The sequence below is a fragment of the Dasypus novemcinctus genome, chromosome 19, assembly GCF_030445035.2.
Source record: "Dasypus novemcinctus isolate mDasNov1 chromosome 19, mDasNov1.1.hap2, whole genome shotgun sequence".
NCBI lineage: Eukaryota > Metazoa > Chordata > Mammalia > Cingulata > Dasypodidae > Dasypus > Dasypus novemcinctus.
In genome coordinates, this window is record NC_080691.1 from 20,512,786 (window position 1) to 20,527,465 (window position 14,680).

The following is a 14,680-nucleotide window of genomic DNA, read 5'->3' on the forward strand; positions in this document are numbered from 1 at the left end:
CCACAGACCATCTTGAATCTTATTTCTTCCCACAAATTCTTTGCATGAGACTTTTGTCTTTTTAATGGTCAAGAAACTTTCCAAGAAGTCAATGCTTTTCTTGCACTTTTGATTGCTCTTCATTTTTAGCACCTCTATCACCAATTCTAAGGCCACTTTTTCTCACATTTTAATGTCTCTGAAATCTGGATGTGTATTACAACAGCATCTGATGGTGTTTCAGCATTGGATCATGAGTAAATGGCAGGACAGTTTTTTCTTCATAGTACCTAAAAAAGTGGGGTGCCTGTACAGTCACTGGCATCTCAGATGCTAAGCAACATGGCACTGTAAGTGACACTTTCTCCTTTTTATGGATTATTCCCGTTCCCCAAGTGAGATGACCAGGCTCGATTAGAAGCATCCTTGTGGTTCTTGATACGCATTGCCAAATTTCTTTCCAAGAGCTGTTCTGCTCCATCTCGTCCCTTGCAATAGGTACAAATGAGCCAGTTCCACCACAGTATAACCAGCACTGAGCAGGCCTGCTTGCTGTTCTGGTTTGCCTAGCTAAACAGGGAACTGCAAATGAAGGAAAGTACTGGTGGTTTCCATTTTTCTTTGATTACTAACAACAGCTGGACTTTATGGAGCGCTCCCGTGGGCTGGTGGGCTCTTTGAGTCCCATCCCGCCTCCAGGATGGTCACCACAACCCCGTGTGCAGGTCATCAGCAGCCCCACTTCGCAGCAGAGGTCACTGTGGCGTGGGCTGAATAGGGAGCGTCCCCCAATTCATGTCGCCCCGGAACCTCAGAATGTGACCTTATTTGGAAATGGGGTCTTTGCAAACGGAATGAGTCAAGGGGAGGTCAGCCTGGATGGGGGTGGGGTCTTGTAAGAGGAGAGGACACGCAGAGACACAGGGAAGGTGACCACGTGCGGATGGAGGCAGGGCCTGGAGGGAAGCAGCCACCAGCCAAGGACGCCAAGGATGGCCGGCGGCTACCAGAAGCCGGGACAGAGGCAAGGAATGGATTCTCCCTCACAGCCCCCTGCAGGAGCCAACCCTGCTGATAGCTCGATTCCAGACTCGGGCCTCCCGAGCGGTGCGGGAATAACTGTCTGTTGTTTTGAGTCAAGGTCACTTGTTACAGCAGTCTGAAGGGACTAATACAGAAGGTTAGGAAACTGGTCCAAGGTCACGAAGGCAGAAAGGGGCAGAGGCAGGATTTGAACGCAGGCCGCCTGGCTCCTGAGCCTGCTGCTCTCACTCACTTCCTACAGCTCCTTCCTCACCGCGACAGAAACCCGCTGTCCCCCTGGAGGCACGGAGCATCCCAAGGCAGGTGCTCGCAGGCTGGGTGCTAGATTCTCCCTTCCCTTTGCTGGAAATCCGCCCTCCTTGGCTGGGCAGTCAAGGCCCTTTGCCATCTGGCCTCAAGCTTGTGCCTCCCGCTCCCCTCCTCAGTGGAAAACCCGCCTGGAGCCCACCTCTGGGCCTCTGCCCATGCTGTTCCCTCTGCTAGAAACACCCGTTCCCACAGCCCCGCACGTCCCAATCTCAAGGTCAGCTCAAAGGCTGCCTTACAGACCCACCAGTGACCCTTCCTCCTGTGAACGGGGGTCCCAAATCCTGTAGGTGTTCCACTGTCATCTCCCCAGGCCTGTGCCCTGTGCCTGTAAATCCCCAAACCCTCACTTCCTTCAGTGCTGCCCCCCCCCCACTGCCCTGGAGGATGACCTCCCTGCCTGGCAGGTCCCCTTGCGTCCATTTGGGTCCCTCCATCCATTCTCCATACAGAAGCAGAGAGACTTTCGAATCCAGACCCGGTCCAGCCACAGCCCTGCCTACAACTGTCCGCTGCCTGCCCACTGCTCTCAGGACCACTGGGCCCTCCAGTGTCCTCCAGGCTCTGCACGGCCTCGCCTCCCCCTGCACCACCTCCACCCCTTCCTCCCAGCACACAGCCTCAGCTCTGCCTCACTCCCTTCTGCCTCTTGACCTCAGCACAGGCTGCTTCCTCTGCCAGGTAACACCTTTCCTGGCCTCCTCCTGCACCCAGTGACTTCCAACAGCCCTGCAGGTATTAGGTCGGAGGGGCCTTCCTGATCCAGAGGTCTCAGTGGCCCCTGTGAAGCTCCCGTATTACGCCATTCTCTGTCATAGCTCTCCCCACCATGTGCCTTCATCTGTTCAGTTTGCGACTTTCTGAAAAGAGTCTGTCTCCCCAGCTGGAGAGGAAGCCACAGGTGGACAGGGAGCAGAGTCTGTTGGCTAACGAAGCCCAAGTGGCTAGGTCGGTGCAAGGCGCATAGCTACTGCTCAATAAATATGGGGTAGATGAATGACTGAATGAGTGAGGCACTCTCTGAGCCTGTGCTGCCCCAGTCCTTCCCAGAGTCCTTGCTGCCTCCTTGCTCCCCTCTTGCCCAGGCTGGACACTTCCTCCACTCTTCCCCCTCGAGAACTCTCCCATCTGTGGAATGGATTGTTTTGCCAAGTGCACACAGCACAGAGAGTCTATGTGACTGAGCAAGTTGCTTAACTCTCTGTGCCTCAGTCTCCCTATCTGTAAATCGGGGGAATAATACTTACTACATAGGGTTATTGTGTGGGTTTAAAAACTATTAAGTTAGCCCTCAGCACATGCCTGGCACAGAGTAAGTACCCAATGGGGGTTAGCTGTTGTTAATACTGTGATTGCTACAACCATATTCCATAGTTTCAAAGCTGAACACTTTCCCCACATTTCAACATTTCTGAAATCAGAAAGACTGGAGGTACCTACAAGTGCCACTGGCCATTCCCTGCCACCCCTACCCCCCCACATTTTAAACATTTCTAAAATCAGAATGGCTTTAACAATCAAAGCGGTCATCAGTGTGATGAACTGCAACGTCCTTCATTATTCTGCGGTCCTCTCTGGGCTGGGGACTCACATTTGCTTCTTGGACTCTGCCCCTCAGTCCTGCCCCTACCTTGAGCTTCTAGAATTGCCCTGGGCAGATTTACCTGGCCAGGTCCCCGGAGCCTCCACGCTGACAGTTGACAATGGAAGCCAACCCTTCCTTTCCACTTTGCCCTGATCCGTTCACAAGCAATGGCCCCCAAACCCAACAAACCTGCACCCTGGATATCAGCAAAAGTTTATGAGTCCTGCCTGGGGATGGTCACGTGATACAGGAGGCAAGGCACTAGTTTTAGAGTCAGGCCAGAGGTGGAATTCCACTGCGGCAGCTTCCTAGCTGCGTGCTCTTGGGCAGGTGCCTTTCCGTCTCTGAGCCCAAGTTTCTTTATCTATAAAATGAGCGGCTGGTAAAAGCCCCTCTTGCCTAGTACTCCATGGGCATTTTCTAATTGAATCCTCCCAATAAGACCTAGGGGTGGAGCTGATGAATCAGCTTTTCCCATTTTTCAAAGAGGGAAACTGAGGCTCAGGGAGATGAAGGGCCTGACTTGATGACGCTTGGTCATTAAAATGCAGAGCTCAGATTAAAATGGTCTGATTTCAGATTATCAACAAATCTTGAGGTTTTCTGAAGTTCTTCTGAAGTTTTTCACCTTGGTGACGTCAAAAACTTCAGTATGATGGAAACATCCTCTACTCTGAGTTCTCCTCTAGCCTTCTGAAAACACTAAACAAGATTATCTTTGCAAGGCTGAGGGGTCTTTTAACCCTGCCAGTCCCTCGGAATCAAAGTTTAGCTTAGTTGTTTTTTTTTTTTTTAGGAGGTACCGGGGATTGAACCCAGGACCTTGTACGTTGGAAGCAGGTGCTCAACCACTGAGCTACGCCCGCTTCCCCCAGTCCCCCAGAATCAAATTACCTTTTCATCCCAGGTGGCCATTTTTCTGCTGCCTCTGGATCTGGAAAATAAGAGAACATTGGTCCAAATATGCCATCCCGTTGCTACTTGCCTTAGTAACATGGCTTTGCAATATACTTTCCAACAAATCGTTTTTAAACTTGCTTAGGTTAACAATGTCTGAAGAGTGTAAAGGCTCAAAGTGTAAGTAGAAGAATGCGTATCACAGCATTGGGATTATCCTGGAGAGCAGCAAACAGTCAAAACGTGCACTAACAAGAGTCTGGTCACATCAGTTAAAGTACACCCGAACAGCAGAAGATTCTAGTGCTGTTAGAGGCTGATAGTAAACCTTCATATATGGGTGTGGAAAGAAACCAATAGAGTAAGCCAAAAAAAAAGAAAAAAAAGCATATTACAATAGTGCGTACAGGATTATATATGCATTTTCTAAATCTGGAAGGACATAGCCAAACTTCATAGTGGTTATTTCTGGGGGAAAGAGGTTGCTTTCTTAACGGGAGGGTATTTTCCTTCTCTTCGTCTCTGGAAGGTCTGATCTTTTATGATGACTATGAGTTGCTTTTTTAAAAAAATTTTTATTTCTACCTCCCTCCCCTCATTGTTTGTGCTTATTGTCTGCTCATCTTCTTTTTAGGAGGTACTGGGAATGGAACATGGGACCTCCCATATGGGACGGAGGTGCCCAGTGGTTTGAGCCACATCCGTTCCCACTTGTTATATCTCATTGTGTTTCCTTGTTGTGTCTCTTCGTTGCATCAGCTCATTTCATCAGCTTGCCATGTCAGCTCGCTGTCTTGTTCACCTTTAGGAGGCACCAGGAACCAAACCCTGGACCTCCCATGTGGTAGGCAGGTGCCCAACTGCTTGAGCCACATCTGCTTCCCTATGTGCTGCTTTTTATTTTTATTTTAAAGATTTATTTATTTTTTATTTATTTCTCTCCCCTTCCCCTCCCCCCTCCAGTTGTCTGCTCTCTGTATTCATCCACTGTGTGTTCTTCTGTGACCACTTCTATCCTTAGCAGCAGTACCGGGAATCTGTTTTTCTTTTTTGTTGCGTCATCTTGTTGTGTCAGCTGTGTGTGCGGTGCCATTCCTGGGCGGGCTGCACTTTCTTTCGCACTGGGTGGTTCTCTTTACGGGGCGCACTCCTTGTGCGTAGGGCTCCCCTACGCAGGGGACACTCCTGTGTGGCATGGCACTCCTTGCACACATCAGCACTGTGCATGGGCCAGCTGCACACGGGTCAAGGAGGCCCGGGGTCTGAAACACGGACCTCCCATGTGGTAGGCGGATGCCCTAACCACTGGGCCAAGTCCGCTTCCCTATGTGCTGCTTTTTAAAGTTATTTTTAACTTAGGTGACATGCATTTAGTAAAAATGTAAATAATCCAAAAAGACTTGCCATGACAAGTGTCCATTCCACCCCTGCTCTCCTTCCGAAAGGCAACCGCTCTTACCAGTTTTCTGTATAGCCTTCTGGGGTATTCTATGTCTTTGCAAGCACATACGTACATACACATTCCTTAACGTACCTGTGGTAGGCTGACTAATGGCCCCCCAAGATGTCTGTGTCCTAATCCCTGAAATCTGTGAATAGGGGACTTTGCAGATGGGATTAGGTTAAGGATCTGGAGATGGGGAGATAGTCCTGGATTATGTGGGTGGACCCAATGGCATCACAAGGGTCCTTATGAGTGGAGGCAGGAGAGTCAGAGATCTAGAAGGAAATACGATGATGGCAGCTCAGGCTGCAGATGCTGCGCTGCTGGCTTTGAAGATGGAGGCAGGGGCCATGAGTCAAGGAATGTGGGTGGCTTCTAGAAGCTGGAAAAGGTAAGGAAACAGAGTCTCCTCTGGAGCCTGAAGAAGGAAAACAGCCCAGTCACACCTTGATAACTGAGCAAGACTTGATTTTGGCCTCTGACCTCCAGAACTATACGATTATAAATTTGTGTATTAAGCCACCAAGTTTGTGGCAATTTGTTGAAAAGCATTCAGAGAAAGTGGATGTTGCTCAAGTGATTGGGCTTCTTTTACCATATAGCAAGTCCAGGGTTCAATTCCCGGGGCCTCCTTGTGAAGGTAAACTGGCCCGTGCAGCAAGCTGGCCTGTGCAGGAAAGCTAGCCCATGTGCAGCACGATGACACAACAAAAAGAGAGACAGAGGAGAGGCAATAAGAGACACGGCAGATCAGGGAGCTGAGGTGGCGCAAGAGATTGAGCGCCTCCCTCTCACTCCAGATGGTCCTGGGATTTGTTCCCGGTGCCCTAAAGAGAAGACAAGCAGACACAGAAGAAAGCAGGGCAAATGGACACAGAGAGCAGACAGCGAGCACAAACCAACAAGGGGTGGGGAGAGAAATAAATAAATCTTAAAAAAAAAAAAAAAAAAAACAGCAGCCAGAGGAGACTCCAGAGTATCTCCAAGACTGTTCCGTGCCCAGTGTTCTAGATCCAGTCCACCTTGCAGTGGCTGCCCAGGACTCCCCAGGACTCCACGGTGGAAGGCACTGTCATCTGTTTAGATCTGCTAGTGACAAGCATTTGGGTGGCCTGGAAAGCTTTTGTTGCACCAACGTTTCAATAAATAACCCTGCACAGCATGTGTTACTGTAATTTAAAAATAAAATATTACCATTTTGGAAAAAAATTTTTCCAAAGACTTAAAAAAAAAAAAGGAGAGTCTCTCCTCCCAGTATCTAACCCATGCTGTGGGCCCCGCAGAGTGTCTTGCTGGTTGATGGAGAGAAGCTTCTGCCACCAGAGTGTGGCTCAGTGTGTTCTGTTCCAGGTCCCTGGGACCCTGCTCTCACAATGATGGGCTCAAGTGGGACCATCACCACCAGCAAAAGTGAAAGGAAGAACTCAAGTGCCCTAGAATTTTCCTTCCTTCTCAAGACAGGAAAGAGAAACAGCAAACACACTTGGAAAAGCATCCAGCTTCACTAATTCAAGCAACAGAAAATTGAAATCTACCATGCCCTTCCCATTAAAGTAGCCAAAACAAATAAAAAGGATAAAACCCAGCGCTTGTGGGGCTGTAGGGAAACCTGCATGCTTTGCTAGGGGTCATCTTTCTGAACAGCCATCTGATAATAAGCAGGAGTTGCTTTCAAAATGACTGTGGTCCTAGCTTGAACACATAAGCCTGGGAACTATGTCTCAAAGAAATCCTTTGAAATAAAAAACTATGTAGTTTGGACAAAAATATTTAAAGCTAAACTGGATGTAATGGCTTAACCTGGGAAATAGCTCTGACGCCCCACTTCAGAGAAAAGCTGAGGAAGACAGTGGTCTTTTAGGGGGAATGAGACACTTCTGAGGCCTATGCAGAAATGAAGAAAGAATACTGTTAAGCAACTGTAAATTAAAAAAGTAGAACTCAGAAGGTTGCATACACTGCTAGCAATGTACAGAATTATCTCAACACTTACTGTGTGGCAGGCACTGTGGTGGGTGCTCTGGGGAATCAGAGTGAAGAGGCAAGAAAAAGGTCAGGGCTGCGGTGGGCTGAGGTGTAAGCCAGGGAGACAAATAAGAAACTGAGGAAACAAACACATAAACCTCAACAAGATAACACCGAAAGGAAAACAGAATACAATAGTGTGGCCGCTTCACAGCTGGCATAGCCAGGGAAGACTTCTGGGGGCTTGGTAGACAATGCTGAAGATCTGAGGGTCAGAGGCAGTGGCAGGGAGATGAGAAAAGAGTCAAGAGATGATGGCGGCCTGGACTTAGGGACAAGGTGGGGATGCAGGACTGGCCTGACGGGCAATATGCTTAGGGGTGGAACTTGCTACTGGCCTAGATGTGGAGACAGGAGACGCAGCAGCGTGGAGGATAGGCTCTAAGGCTTCACGCTGAGCGACTAGGAGAGCAACAGTTTTGGGGTCAAAATACCCCGGGCTTCCTCCTTGCTAAACCAGTGGCGGGAGGACTCGGGGTGGCCGAGCTGTTCTGGAATTGCGCAAGCCTCAGAGCAAAGATTTTCAAAACCCTGCCCCTACTCGGGCTGAACTCAGAGGCCAGGCCAGCCTTTCCCCAGGGGGAGTCAGACAAGGAGAAGTTGCTGCGCCCCCTTGGTCTTACTCAAGACGCTTCCAGCTGGTGGTGGGGCTGTCCGGAAACACTGCAGATCTCAGGCGGCTCTGAGCAACCCGAGGCTAAGAGGTCCCAGGAGAGGGAAGGGCTGCCCGAGGGGTGGCGATGGCGGGGAGGGGACACGCAGTGGGAGGACCTGGTTCCAGGCAAGGCGCCGGGCCTCTCCTGGAAGCTTGGGCTCAGTCCTGGAAGGTGGGTGCTCTGTTTCACCCCCCGGGGGGGGCAGATGAGGAAGCCGAGCTGAGGTCACATCCCTAAGCCTGCAAGAACTCCTGCGCCCAGCAGATGCCTGGGCACTGCCAGCATTCCCTGTTCTTCTCGGTCCGCCTGGACTTGAACCCTTGGCGCCAACGCACCACTTTTACTCCTCAGCAGCCCTGGCCCCACCAGGTGGGTGCTGTCAGGGTTTCCAGGTGAAGGATGTCTGCAGGGCCAGCGCCCACCCCCCCAGAGGGGCGCCCCGCTCATGTCGCCTCCCCTGGGGTGCCCGCTCTGCTCTTCCTTCCCGCAGGCAGGCTGCCCGGGAGAGCAGGGCGGGGCGGGGCGGGGCGCATGACCCATCAAAGGCTCCCGAGTCACGCAGCCCCAGACCCCCAAAGCCCCAGCCCCCCGCAGCCCCGTAGCCCCGTAGCCCCGGGGGCGGCCGGGCACCGGCTCCTCAGGCTGGGTGTGACCCAAGGTAGGTCACGGGGCCGTCTGAGGCGGGGTGTCCTCCCCTCTCAGAAGGAGCTGATGGCACCCACGACCCCGCGGCAGCAGGGTGCTGAGGGGACGGCCCCAGCCCTTGAGGCGCACTCACTGCAGAAGGGGGGCTCTAGTCCACGCTCCCACTTTCGAGGAGAGATGACTGAGGCCTAAGGGGGCTGCCTTCCCAGGGCTGGTAAGCGCGTGCCCGCCCGCTCCTCCGCCGGGGCCCACCCCGACCCCCGGGAGGGCAGGGCCCGGGGCACCCCCAGCCCCAGTGCCCCCCTGCGTGGGCCGCGGCGGGAAACGCAAGGCCTGGGGTCAGCTGGGGTCGGGGGGCCGGGCTGGGGCTCCGCGTGTCTCAGGCAGGACGGGGGGCGGCGGGGAGGGGGGTCCTCGGCAGGGACTGGGCGGCGCGCAGAGGGGGCCGCGCGCCCCGAGCCGCCCCCGCGCGCCACCCCGGCCCCGGAGCACTTACCCTGCGCTCCGCCCGCGGCCACCGCAGCAACTGCGAGCCCCGCGGTCCCCGCCGCCAGCCCCGCCTCCCCGCCCCGCCGCCCCCGTGCCCGCCCCGCCCGGCTCCCCTCCCCGTCCCGCCTCTCGCCTCCCGCGCTCTCAGGCCGCGCTCGGGGCCCCGGAGCGCTTGCTTGGGTGACTGTGCCCCTGGTTCTGGTTCTTGCCTGTCTGGCGAGCTCCCTGACTCTGTTGGTCTCCAGCTGCCCCCACCCGGTGCTGTCCCCCTCCCTTTCCCAGGGAAGCCTCCCCGGGTCCTCAGAGGGACAAAGGTCCCGCCTGTGGGAAGGAATCACGAGAACCCGTCCAGGCGAGCCCATGGGAAGGGACGGGGGAGGGAACCACTTCCTTCCTCCGCGGGAGCCAGGCCACCCGTCCTGCACCCCCTCAGCCCCGCTGGAGTGCGGGGCCTGGTCCCGGGCAGCCCACCACTCCCTGCCCGCGCCCCCTGCCTGAGACGCCCCAGTCCTTACCCGAGGCTCCCGGTGGCCTGGCCTGCCCCTGCACGGGGTCCGCTGGGGGTGGCCAGAACGTCCTAGGAGGGCAGTCAACCTTAAGGCGCTCAGGGCTGCCCTGGATGGGGTGCTGGGGCAGAGGTAAGGGGGGTCCCTGCTCGAGGGCCGGTGGCCACAAGAGGTGGGCGCCCCTCGCCTGGAGGCTGAGGAGCCTGGGCTGAGCGTCTCTGCTCGCTCCCCTCCTGGCCACCCTCCACGGCCACCTCCTGCACCCTTGGGGTAGGGGGCTCTGCCTTACCTGGACCTCCCAGGACCGTGTTCCCACCTCACTTCTGGCACTGCTCCCACAGAGGCTCCATCAGCCTCTGTCCCAGAAAGACCACTTGTCCCAGGTTTCCCAAGGGCAGAAGCCATCTCTTACACACCTCGGATCTGATGAGCTGCAGAGAGGAGGCTCATCTTCTTGGGGACTATTAGTTTCCTTCTGCTTCTGTAACAAATTATCACAAATTTAGGGGCTTAAAGCAACCCAAATGTCTAATCTTACAGTTCTGGAGGTCAGATTCCAAAAATGGGCAAAGCCAGGTGTTGGCAGGACAGTGCTCCTTCTACAGGCTCTAGGGGAAAATCAGTTCCTTGACTTTCCCAGCTGTTGGATGCCACCTGAAATTCCCTGGCTCGGGGCCACATCATTCTGTCCTCATAGCTCTGACTCCTGCCTCGGTCCTGTCTTATAAGGACACTTGTGTGACGTTGGGCCCACCCAACTAATCCAGGATAATGTCCTCAGGTCAAGATCTTAACTTAATCATATCCACACACTCACACATTTCAGGGATTGGGGCCATCATTTGGCCTGCCCCAGGGGTATTGTTTCCATCATCTGCTCCTGGCTGCTCTTCCTCCCCTCCTCCTGGGCAGCAGGCTTTGTTTTGTTATCACAACAGTCCCATCCCAGTCCCCAAGGCAGAGTCTGATCCACTGTAAACTTCAGCCTTTGATTAAAAACTCTCCCCGTGGCCCCCAGTGCCAGCTCAGGATGTGTGGCCTGCTCCCGCCACCCCTCCTCTGCACTCACTCCCCTTGTGTTGGGAAGGGAGGAGGGGAGGGAACAGGCATCCCCTCAGCTAACTGCCCCCTCTAAGCTGCAGTCCTCTGCTGGTTGTAATAATGGTCCTGTCCTGGCTTTAAGCTCCAGACAAGCAGGGGGTGGCCTTAACTCTCCTAAAGTTGGCTCTACTGAAACAAGGTTCAAACTCTGGCTTGGCCCTCTGGCTGACCCCGTGCTGCAGACATCATTCAGTATTTCTCCCATATGCTTACCTCTTTACCCCACACTGCAGTGGACCTGGGAAAGCCTGCAGCCCCCAGCCTTATACTCTGGCAGGGTCACCAGCAGGCACCTATTTCCGTAGTTGTGGGAGCCAGGATCTTGAGGAAGCAGCTCAGCACATCTGGAGAATTTAGCAATGTTCTCAACAGTGCTGCTATCTTCACTGAAATCTCTCTACTATTCTGTCTTCTCAGTAGATAGGAAAATATTTCAATTTTGTTATATCTTTATGCCCAGCACTCAGCACAGGGTCGACATGTAGTATTGAATACATTTTTTAAAAAACTGAATAAATTAACTTACTGAATACATGAATGTTGAGAATAATAATGATGCCTACCATCACTGCCACAATTCGACATTATATCGACAACCCCAGCCAATGCAATAAGATAAGAAACAGGAGGTATAAAGATAGAAAAGAGAAAAACTATTTCATTTTGCTAAAAGTTGCTGGGAATTTATTAGGTTAAAAGCTTAGTTCTGGGGAGCAGATGGGGCTCCAGCAGTTGAGCTCCCACCTCCCACAAAGGAGGGCCTAGGTTCAGTTCCGATGCCTCTTAGAAACAAAAAAAACAAACAGGTAAACAAATGAAAAAAACCAACTCAGGGGACTTTCCTCCCAGGCGTGGTCCAGGCTACAGTCAGTGGCAGGTTCCCCACTGAACTCTCAGTCTGCCAATTGTTACGTCTGATAACCTGTCTCAGAGCAGTCTCTTTGTCGCTCAGGCTCAGGTGTTCAGCTGATTTCCAGAAAAATGACGGCATCTTCCTTGCCGCACAGGGCGTTTCTCTGCTGCTGCGAGAGTCCCTTTCCTTCCCGATCCTCCCTCGGACCCCTGCTGGTGACCCTGGTGCTGCTCCTGCTAAATGCAGTCTCCGATTCCTGTGATGAACCACCAAGGTTTTCAACTATGAAGCTGGCGAATAATTCTCAAGCCAATTATGTTCCTGGGGACAGAATAGTTTATACATGCCGCCTGGGATATACTCATAAGCACACTTTCCCCCTCAGCACTGTTTGCCAGAGTGATAACACATGGGCACCTCTCCAAGAGGCTTGTAAAAAAAAAGTGTGTAGCCATCCAGCAGAACCTGCAAATGGCAGGATAAATGTAGTAAATGGAACGCTCGAGTTTGGCTCACAGATCGAATATGTTTGTGACGAAGGTTATAACTTAATTGGTGAACGAATTTTATATTGCGAGATTTCTGGAAACACTGTTGATTGGAGTGATTTCCCTCCAGTTTGTCAAGTGGTTTTGTGTTTACCACCTCCAGGTATAACAAATGGACAATACACAAATAGTGGAAAGGACACATATTCATATAATGAAGTAGTGACTTATAGTTGTAACCCCGTAAGTGGACCAAATTCATATTCACTCATTGGAAATAGAAGTCTTATTTGTACTGCCTCAGGAGAATGGGACAGTGCTCCTCCTCAGTGCAAAATGGTCAGATGTAGCCGTCCAGTAGTTGCAAATGGCAGGCAGACATCGGGATTTGGATCAACGTATAGCTACAAAGCGACAGTCACGTTTGAATGCAATGAGGATTTTGTCCTTGAAGGCAGCAGCAGAGTTGTCTGTGAAGAGAATAGTACTTGGCACCCCCCACTTCCAACATGTATGAGACCTTCTAGTCTTCCTACTTCTAAATTACCACCTTCAAGTCATCCAGGATCTGCTCCCACTTCTACACCTCCAGGTTCAAGTCATCCAGGGTTTGTTTCCACTCCTACACCTCCAGGTTCAAGTCCGGGGTTTGTGCCTATTCCCTCAAGGCGACCAAGTCCAAGACCTTTAGGCCCCGACCTCATTGCTATGATCGTTACCACTACACTTGTTGCAGCTACTATAGTTGCCATCTTATTTTGGAAATTACTTCAAAAAAGGAAGAGAGAGTTGGAATAAAACTGATGGGGTTAAAATTGCTGAGAGGGAAAAAGAGAAATTAGAACTGACTATACCACTTGCCAGATATATCAACCATGCCAACCAAGAAGAGCTAAACGGTTTCTACAAGCCGGTTCATCAATTTATCTTTTGCTTCTGTTTAAATGTTAAGATCTACAAAATTGACTATAGTTTCTTTGATTTGCATGAATGCAACTGTTAAGTTTTAATGCTCACCTTTTTTTAAAAAAGATATTTATTCCCCCTCCCTCCCCACCCCCCCATTGTCTGCTCTCTGTACCCATGCGCCGTGTGTTCTTCTGTATCTGCTTGTATTCTCATTAGGCGGCTCCGGGAACTGATCCTGGGACCTTCCAGAATGGGAGAGAGGCAATCATTCTATTGCGCCACCACTGCTCCCTGTTCTGCTACATCTTTTTATTGTCTCTCCTCTGTGTCTCTTGTTGCGTCATCTTGCTGCGCCAGCTCTCTGCGTCAGCTGGTACTCTTACTCGGGGTGGCATTCCCATAGGGGTGGCACTCCCATGTGGGCTGGCACTCTGCGTGGGCCAGCTTGGCGCAGGACAGCTCGCCTTCACCAGGAGGCCCTGGGCATTGAACCCTGGACCTATATGGTAAACGGGAGCCCAACAGCTTGAGCCACATCCGTTTCCTGATGTTCACCTTTTAATGAGGCTTGAACATCCTTTGATGCTTCTTTGAAATGGATATGAATTTGGGGATAAACATACTGCCTATTTCCTTTAAACAGTATTTGTATTTATAGGGCAAAAAAGTGACTTTGAAGTCTTTTTTTGTTCAAAGATTAACGCCAACCCCCAAGATTTGTTCTTTTCACAACTCTGTGATGTGCCTTATATATTGTTTATTGTAAAAGCCTTACAAATATGTGTATACTGCTGCACTCCTTAACCAGTAAAAAGATGAACATGAAAATTGAGATTTTGGACATGTTTGACTTTCCTAACTAAGCATATTACTAGAAAATTCTCTTAAAGTTAAGAGGATAAAATTCTTTCTAATAACTTCTGTGGTAATTTAAAGGTAAGCTAAAAAAAAAAGATAAGCTAGAAAGTTTATGTATTTGTTTTTCACCTTTAAAAAGTTAGTAAATCTGTCTTAAGAAATCAACAAGAATTCAGAATTCTGTCAGAAGTTAGGGGATTCTGATACCCATACCAAGAATGCCAGCTCACAGCATGAGGTAGGCACACTGTAGCCTTGGTAAGAGAATTCCACATGGTAACTTGGCCATAGGTGATTTTCTTTCCCTATTTGAATAATCATGTCGTCTAAAAATAGGCAGTTTTGTAGGGAATATATTTATCAGATGACCTCAAATCATGTCAGAATCTTAGCCCATTTAAGTTGCCCTTGCTAGGATAACCTTCTTATCTTTCATTGTGTGCATCTCTCCATGTCGCCATAAAGGCAGAGTCAGGGGAGCTGATGTGGCTCAAGCTGCTGAGTGCCTGCTTCCCACATGGGAGGTCCCAGGTTTGGTCCCTGGTGCCTCCTGAAAACAAAAAATCAAACAAGCAAACAAACAAAAAAACCGACTCAGGGGAGCCCATGAGGCTCAGTGGCTGAGCTTCCCACAAACAAGTTCCTGGGTGCAATCCCCAGCCCTGGTACCTCGGGGAGAAAAAAAAAAGTTGGAGTCATAATGAAGCCATGTATTTCAGAGAAGGTAATATAATTTGCATGTTTGTTGTTGGTTGTACTAAGGGACAAAAAAGGTTGACATAGCTTAGGTGTACTTCAGGAATGGATCTCTGCCCCTACTGTGTGCTGTGACCCAGGCAGATTCCCTTTCAATTAAGTCAGTGGGCAAAGAGAAAGAGAGCTATTCTAATTCAGA

General features: G+C 51.0%; 1 protein-coding gene and 1 long non-coding RNA gene across 3 annotated transcripts in view; one reads left to right on the forward strand and one right to left on the reverse strand.

Moving 5' to 3' along the window:
• Window positions 1–9,126, reverse strand: part of HVCN1 (hydrogen voltage gated channel 1) — a 35,786-nt gene extending 26,660 nt beyond the window's left edge. The window contains exons 1-2 of one of the 2 annotated variants that reach the window (XM_058281375.2): window positions 9,078–9,126; window positions 3,809–3,848 (exon numbers count right to left, since the gene is read on the reverse strand). In XM_058281375.2, coding sequence (XP_058137358.1) covers window positions 3,809–3,829 — 21 coding nt within the window. In that variant the 5' untranslated portion in view covers window positions 3,830–3,848; window positions 9,078–9,126. Of the gene's footprint in view, window positions 1–3,808; window positions 3,849–7,248; window positions 7,367–9,077 lie in introns of those variants that run through there. The other variant, XM_058281376.2, reaches the window with a different exon arrangement.
• Window positions 8,540–13,070, forward strand: LOC105745149 (uncharacterized). Its single transcript, XR_011646494.1, has 2 exons — window positions 8,540–8,795; window positions 11,630–13,070. It is a non-coding gene; the product is annotated as an uncharacterized lncRNA (long non-coding RNA).
• The last annotated feature ends 1,610 nt before the right edge of the window (window positions 13,071–14,680 follow it).